The sequence below is a fragment of the Monopterus albus genome, unplaced genomic scaffold (genome assembly GCF_001952655.1).
Source record: "Monopterus albus unplaced genomic scaffold, M_albus_1.0 scaffold3.1, whole genome shotgun sequence".
In the NCBI taxonomy this organism is placed as follows: Eukaryota; Metazoa; Chordata; class Actinopteri; order Synbranchiformes; family Synbranchidae; genus Monopterus; species Monopterus albus.
In genome coordinates, this window is record NW_018127883.1 from 4,297,296 (window position 1) to 4,305,059 (window position 7,764).

At 40.2% G+C, this 7,764-nt stretch overlaps 1 protein-coding gene across 3 annotated transcripts in view; it reads left to right on the top strand.

Annotated features, from left to right (window-relative positions):
- Window positions 1–1,638: 1,638 nt before the first annotated feature.
- pde10a (phosphodiesterase 10A) overlaps window positions 1,639–7,764 on the top strand; it is a 48,180-nt gene continuing 42,054 nt past the window's right edge. For 2 of the 3 annotated variants that reach the window (XM_020599934.1, XM_020599925.1), the window contains exon 1: window positions 1,639–2,686. In XM_020599934.1, the coding sequence (XP_020455590.1) occupies window positions 2,614–2,686 (73 nt within the window). In that variant the 5' untranslated portion in view covers window positions 1,639–2,613. The remainder of the gene's footprint in view (window positions 2,687–7,764) is intronic. The other variant, XM_020599915.1, reaches the window with a different exon arrangement.

The following is a 7,764-nucleotide window of genomic DNA, read 5'->3' on the forward strand; positions in this document are numbered from 1 at the left end:
CATGGTGCTTGGTATACTGCTCTGAATGCGGGCCAGCACCACTCTCTCAAAACACTTCATAATGATTGGGGTGAGTGCTACTGGCCTGTAGTCGTTCAGGCAAGTGACTGGACTCTTCTTGGGAAGGGGGATGATGGTTGTGGTCTTAAAGCAGGTGGGAACGATGCTCTGGCTGAGGGAGAGGTTGAAAATGGTGGTGAGAACATCAGCAGAGCAGTTGATCTGAAAACGTAATAGGATTATGGCTTAAGCGAAGCATGGCCAGTCAACAGCACAAGAGCCTATTCAGCCCAGAAGATCAAGGTCAGTGTAGAAGGACATCATGACATCCTCCCCCTTCATAACAGAGGCAACCACAACCACAGGAAGGAGCAGTCCGCTAAATCAAATACAGTGCTGAGTGAATCGCTAATGTCGTGAAGCAGCTCACTCAGTGGATGAGATGGTCTCTGTACAGTTAATGTCTCACCAGCTGTCGGTCTGTGTACTGAGATACTTAAACTGGATACTAATACACATCAGTGTGTAATAAGTCACCATAAACATTTCTATATGTGTTGTCACTGATGTAAATGCCCAGAGGGGGCTGCTTTCTTCATTTTTTGCAGATACATGTCCAAAAACACATGCATTTGTCTTTTATATATAGATATTGAATCTTTTGATGTTCTTTATAGGTTTGTGTCCATTGCTGCTACAAAATAGAATTGAAACCGAAGGAAAGTACATCATATACAGTAATTCAGTGCTTGGTTTGCTGTAAGGCCCAATTATATCCCACCTCTTTTTAATAAGAGGGGCATTGTTTAAAGCAAGAAATGATAATGATGCATCTATCAAAGGAAAAACTAAAAAGCTATGAAGGCAGGGTATTTCTCTATGCCTAATAATCCCATTATGATCCCGATGAAAAAAGCTCCCTGTCAAAGCAGGGAGCATTGACGCAAGCATGTCTTGACGTCAGTAGCTGCAGTGAATGAGGAATGGGAGGGGGGGCTGGAGAGAGAGAAAGAGAGTGGCGTATTTGCCTTCAGAAAATGCCACAAAATATCAGCGTCATTGGCATAAATGCAACTGTAACTTTGCAAGAAAACCGCCACGGATGTGCGCAAAGATGAGCAAAAAAAAAATCCCATCGTTCAAAACTATTCCCCCTGACATCGAACTGGCACATTTTGGAGAAACAGGATATCTGGGTGCTGCACTGGAAATCTAAACCAGATGTAGTAAATGGAATACGATCTCCTGACCCGGGAGTGTTCATAAATAAATGAGCATATGAGAGAACGGGGGGGCTGGGGGTTGGAGGTGGTTCAGCTGGTGTCAGGCACCCATCTGTGACTCTCCTGAAAGGAAAATGAATGTGTGAAAGTAGAAGTCACTCATAATCTGATTAGGTGTGAGAAGTTTTGTCCGACTGCATATCTCTTAAAACTCCCCAAGCACACGCAGACTTTTGTTACTTTAGTGAAAAAGGTGTAATGATTTTTTTTATTCTCTGCCATTCAAAGCCAAGTCGAGCGGAGGGAAAACTGCCAGCAAGCAATTTGTAAAAACCAGACCGCTGGCGTCATTGGCTCCATAGTACGCGCAACGCCACGACTCTCCCACTGTATGTATTCAGATCTTTTTCTCAAGATGCAAGTTGTCCAGGATAACACAATGCGTGTTTGTTCGATTTTTTTTTATTCTGGCACTTGGATTATATTGCGCAAGTAGTGTCACAGACAAACAGAGTTTTTTCTGCACGTCGCCGGAGTAACAGTGTTGTAGAAGAGAAGGTATTGTACCATACTCTCCTCCTACACCACTTCAGTAGTGCACTGTTTCCAGCTCTATGTCGGGGAGAAATCATCTCTTTCACGGATGTTGCCGGAGAACATTTACTGCCCGTAACTTAGCGTGCAGCTCAGATGTTGCCAAAGGAACGCATGCTTTGGTGTACTTTAGAGGGCAGACTACATTCAAATAATATTCGTTTACACTGACCTATACTCTTCAAGATAACCAGGAGTTCCCGTTGTGTCGGTTGTGCGTCATCCATGCCTGGTTAGACTTGCAGTCTGACGTCGCCTAGTACTATTCAAGCAAAACACCTCATACAATGTTGAAAATCGAAATTGATTTTTTTAAACCAAAACCACCCGGAGTGACGAAAACTACTTTTTCACGAAGATGTAGATCAACAAGTTGCCTTCAGTGCGTAATTCCCATCTGAGCGGGGTTCAAACATTGTCTGCGAGGCACGTGATCGACAAATCACTTCAGCTTCAAATATTTCTCTTCTGAGAAATAAGCCCTGGACTGTCAGTGGAGACACATTTGGTCCGATTGCAGCGGGAACCAGGAGTTGACTGGCTCCAGCTCCATATGCCTCCCTGCGTCTCCAGATGTTTGGCTGGCCAACACATGGTAACTTTACGCACACAGCACGTTGGAAAGAGGACATACAGACAAGGGTTCTGAATGAATGGGACTGAATTTTTTTCGCATTTCTCTTCTCGCCTCCCCCAGACTGTTGTATGCGTGGTTTATCCTGCTGGTTGACGGTGTCTCACGTTATCAGCAGGTATCAGCAGTGGATATATCCATCAATACAATAGGGCGCAGCAAATGTCGAAGAAACGGAAAAGTCCTGACGACCAGGGCTTTGAGGAATCGACGCCTGCAGGATGCAGCGACCAAGGTAAAAGTCATGTTCAGAAATGACATTCTGAAAGTTAACTACTGCCAGAGTGCAGGTACGTGATATCCTCAGGGACTGCTTGATTATTCCCTTCATCTTCGTATATTTCTACAGAGATTTTTCCAGCAGAACCACAATTTTATTACGAAAGCACCAAGGTTCATGATGCTCTGCTACTATAAGCTTTACTATCAACTCTATGAATTATACATCGTTAAACATGTACAGTGACATGTTGCCATCTAATCAGCTCTCCACCATTTCCTCTCCACTCCAAGTATTTTTTTTTAAATTCCTGGAGTCACGTTTGTGTGACATTAGGTTTGGTTGCAGTGTACTGTTCATAAATGCAAGCTGTGACGTCCCATTAACCAAGATGGGTGAACTCAGCTTGGTTGATAGTAGAGTTGTCTTCACTCAGGTAAAGAGCGACCTGTTGAATTGGAAACTAGAATGTAGCCCACACATAGTGCATAAACACTCTTTTGAGCCCGGATGTAATGAAGAAGAGAGAAGAGGGCATATTTGTAAAATGAGTAAAATGTGTGATTGCTGTATTTGTAACATTAACATTAAATTGGACAGATTATTGGACATTTGGCAAAGACATGTAAAATGTCTCCCTCACCTCCTACACAGGAACACTCACTGAAAGATGCATAATTTTTTTAAATCTCTCGTTTGTAATTTTGTGTCTCTTTGTGGTTGTTTCTCTCCCTCTTTGTGGTCATTTTCTCTTTCTTTGTTTCAGTGGTCATTTTGTCTATTTATTTGATTGACTTTCTAACAAAAACAATCATTTCACAGAGAGGTTCATTCCAGCGTACCTGGGTCTGTATTAGATAAACATGTTCAGTAAGCCATCAAGCCAGCTACATATCCCCTTCTGACTCTAATAGAGGGGGCTCACCAGAGGGGGGCTGATTGGCTCTTACTGACTGATAGGGATCCTGCACTGAGTAGAAGAGCGTTATTTAACACTGCTGCTCTCTGCACCAGAACCTTAAAAAAAGACGAGGCCACTACATAAGCTAACTGTGACATACGGTGTTTTAAGGTCAGGTCCTTTTGAGCTTAAACACCCACTGGCAAATGAAAATCCTAAGTCTAGTCATGGGGATGATCACCATGACTTATTATTATCATAGGGTGGTAAGCAAAAACCAGAATTAGTCCAGCAGTAGTTTTTAGGAGTGTTATACTATATAGTCTTACATAAATTACACTCGTACTGTGAGTCTGCATATTGATGATTTACATGGCCAAACTGAGTACACTTTGGTTTGACCATGTCCCTGGTTGTGTAGTTGGAAACACTGGTTCAACTCATCTTTTAGTTGAAATTCAAGCATTACATGAGGCAGCTTTTGAAGTAGCTCATTCAGCAGTGTGGCTGCTATTATTCTGGCAACACATGACAGGAGTTATAAGTTCAAGGCCAAGAACAGCATCACCTTCAAGCACAGAGCCATGCCTGCTTGCATGAATAAAGCTGTAGCAATGGAAACAGCTTATATGAGAACAAGATGTCTGTGGTGAATCATATTATTCAAGTTTGCAATTCATTATCATATATGATCATAAAGATGAATTTGTCATGTTTCAATTTGGAGCATAGTTTCCCTAATTATGCAACATCATTTTACCTCTATTTATTGCTTATCTCTTTTTAAAGACAGCATTGCATTCATCTTAACTCTGAAGCTTGTTTAATTCACTCTTTTGTGCCACATGACATCTTTGAAATACAACTCTTAAAAGGTTCAGTGCACACAAATGAGAAAAAATATATTTTTTACTTATTTTTAGGAATATGAATATAGAAGGTCAGGTTTTTATTTGTCCAGGTTTTCAGAGTTACCTCTCAGAGAGCTCTGCCCCAACTCCAGTACAATACAGATGAACAGAATTTAGTTTGTTGTGCTCTAAACATTGAAAAATGACACCTTGACATTTTATTAAAATAATTATTTAATTTAATTCTGGAAGGAGATATGTTGTTGATTGTTTTTTAATGTAATTTGTTGTAAGCACCACAGACATTTTATTTTCCTCTATTGTATTCAGCTGGTAACAGAAACGGAACAAAACTCAAAGCCTGGACAAATACGGTTATGTACATGGTCGCCTTCTTCCCGGAGGTAAGTTTTTTATAATTTGAGTAAATTTGATCCTTTATGACCTCAACATACTATAAACTCAGAGATGCAGTGCTGGACCTACCATAAATATTATGACTTCCTCGAGCCTGCAGACATGTTTGTTTTCACTGAAGATGTGACCTGTTTGCATTACAGTCTATGCCTTTGTATCTTTTTGGGCCCATGCCCAAATGAGAGTTTCCCTTGGCTAAGATAGAAGAAGAAGAGCCAGGCACTTCCTTCCCCAACTGCCTGGCATCTGTGAATAATTAGGGGGTACACACCCACTGAACCCCTCCCAGTCAAGATTTTCCCATTTTATATGCTTTGATACAGGCTTGGTCGACTCTGCTACACAAATACAGGTACATTATCACAGCACAGGTAGATTTTAAACCAAATTTAACGGTATGATTGTGCGCACAATGGAGTGATTCATATACTGTGAAATCTGACAAAATCCTCTTCTTTTAAAATTTAGGCAGCATTACATTATATTTAGCTTATTTATAAAGCATCTGTTCAGACTATCATGTGCGAAAACACCCCACTGATGTGATGCATCTGGCTTTCAGCTGCTGATGTCAATGATTTCAGTCAGACAAATGCTTTAAAGGAAACCAAATAAAAGTAAAAAAGAAAGTTAAACAGTCCTGATCATAGAAGCACAGTTACATGCTATATCCTCAAATTCAAAAAACAAGGTGACTCCCTGCTGAATGTACAGTATGCGCACCTGTGGCTAACATTCAGTGTTGGGGAAGCTATTTTGAAAGCATAGCTTTGCAAGCTCTCAGTTGCCTCACACTAGAAGAAGTTGAACTACAGCAAAGCTACTCCAGGAAGAAATCTGGTTTAGTTAATTAAAGCTACTTAGAGAAAGTAGCTGACTGATAATTCCTCATATGAGCGACCCCTTTCATAGTGATTTAATCATTTAATCCAATGTGAAAATAAAACTGTTGTTAGTGCAGCTTTAAGTTTTGTGATCCATTTGGTATGTTAGAATAGAACCGTATAATATAGTGCATAATAGGTTTAATGTGTTTCAGCAAAACAAGGAGTGAAATCCAAACACATTGTAGAAATTACTGGAATATTTAGCAACACTTTACACAAGTTAATAAAGCCAGCAGAATTTTATTAATTGGGAGTTTATATAGTAGCTGTTAGGATAACAATTTTACTGTGTCATCTTTGTTTGTCTGCACCAGAGCCTTTAGAACAACTGGCTGTCATATACTGCCTCCACTGTAACAATGATGGCTCCCCCACCTTCTTAACAATGCGTCAAGAAGAACATTACAAAATGGCTTCCACTCACAGGGACAAGATCTGATCCAGACAGGAGAGTTCTCTTTCATTTTGAATTCAGATTGCTGTAAAGAATAGCTCCAGATTGTGTGGACTGGTTTGTCCTGGTAGACTGTAAAGCGAGGGGCTGTTCGGCGTCATACACCAGCAAGGCTTTTCCAGCGGTGCACCATGTGTCTGTTCAGCTTGGCTTTGTGCCCACAGTGCTGAAAGACTGTGGAAGTGTAGCAGAGGCTCCCAGGGCTGTTAGCCACTCCTGTGACGCCACAGAGCACTTAGTGTATACTGTAAACCACGTGTAACTTCACAACATTCAAACACTCACACACCCTGACAAATATTCTTGTGCTCTGAGGACAATGTTGTACAGCAGCTCACAGCCTCAGTATTTCAGGGCTACAGCCACAGAATGAGGTCAACTTGTACAAGAATACCACTTAGTGGTCTTAATATGTATTGCAGGTCACCATAGTGCACACAGAGATTTGCACGATAAAGGTATGCCCCTTTGTTTCTTTGGGTTTGTTGCATTTTCAGCATTTATATAAAATGTTAACCTTTTCCCTCTGTTTAATTTGACAACAGCCTCCATTAGTGCTCTCAAACAGACAGATGGACAGATAGACACTAGATGGGGCTAAAGTATCAAGATTAAATACAGGGAGCGGCATCAAACATTCACAATGTAGCAGGCAACCAGAAACTCCAGATTAAGCTTTTAGTTGTTGTTTTTATTTGGTAATGGCTGCTGAAAAGTCCCATGAAATTAGTTTGACCCTCTAATGTGAAAAGAGATTGTAGGTATAGTTTTTGGTAAACTGGCACAAGGCAGACACTATGAAAAATAATTACATTCCTTTGTATAAGTGAAACTGTTGTTAGGTTATTGGTTTTCAATTTCACTATTTCTGTGTGGTGCTGAACAAGGTTAAGTCCTAACTCACTAGTGTTGTACAGAATTATAAAATATGGTGAATCAGTGAGAAATTGATGCTTAACAGCACTTGAACTATAGTTTCAAATGAGTAAGAAACAAGGTGTGTGAGAGTGTGTGTCTGAGTTTATAAGTGGATAGTGTCCATGTGTTATCAGTAGACAGACCTGACGTCTTGGCCTGTTCTGAAGTCTGCTGTGCACCTATACATTGTTTCCTACCTATGATTCATACTGACTTTGTTTAGTTTCTGATGGGGGCAGCAAGCAGCCAGCTAACCCTTGTCCCCCGAGCCACTCCCCAGATCCTCCGAGCTCAGTATGAAGCTCACTTACAGTATCTCTTTCTGTTTTTTAAAGCACGACATTAAAGCCAGCTACATTTCATTCATTCTGCTTTATTTTTGCATCAGTCACAGTGGTTTTTGGTAAAGATGCTTAAGACTGAATGAAACTAAGTTTAAAAAAAATGTTTAAAAAAACAAATTAAATTTAAAAAAATTTTTTACATGAGAAATATGTTTGCACATTTAGTATAACAAGAAATCAAAACTATGCTAATTAGCTGTTAAAAAATTAAACTACAAATTTTTTTATTCATATTTAGCCTTTTTTGTCATTCAGGCATTTCGTCATTTCGACACATTTTGGGCAAAATCAAACAGGACAAGTAAAACAAAAGCAAACATC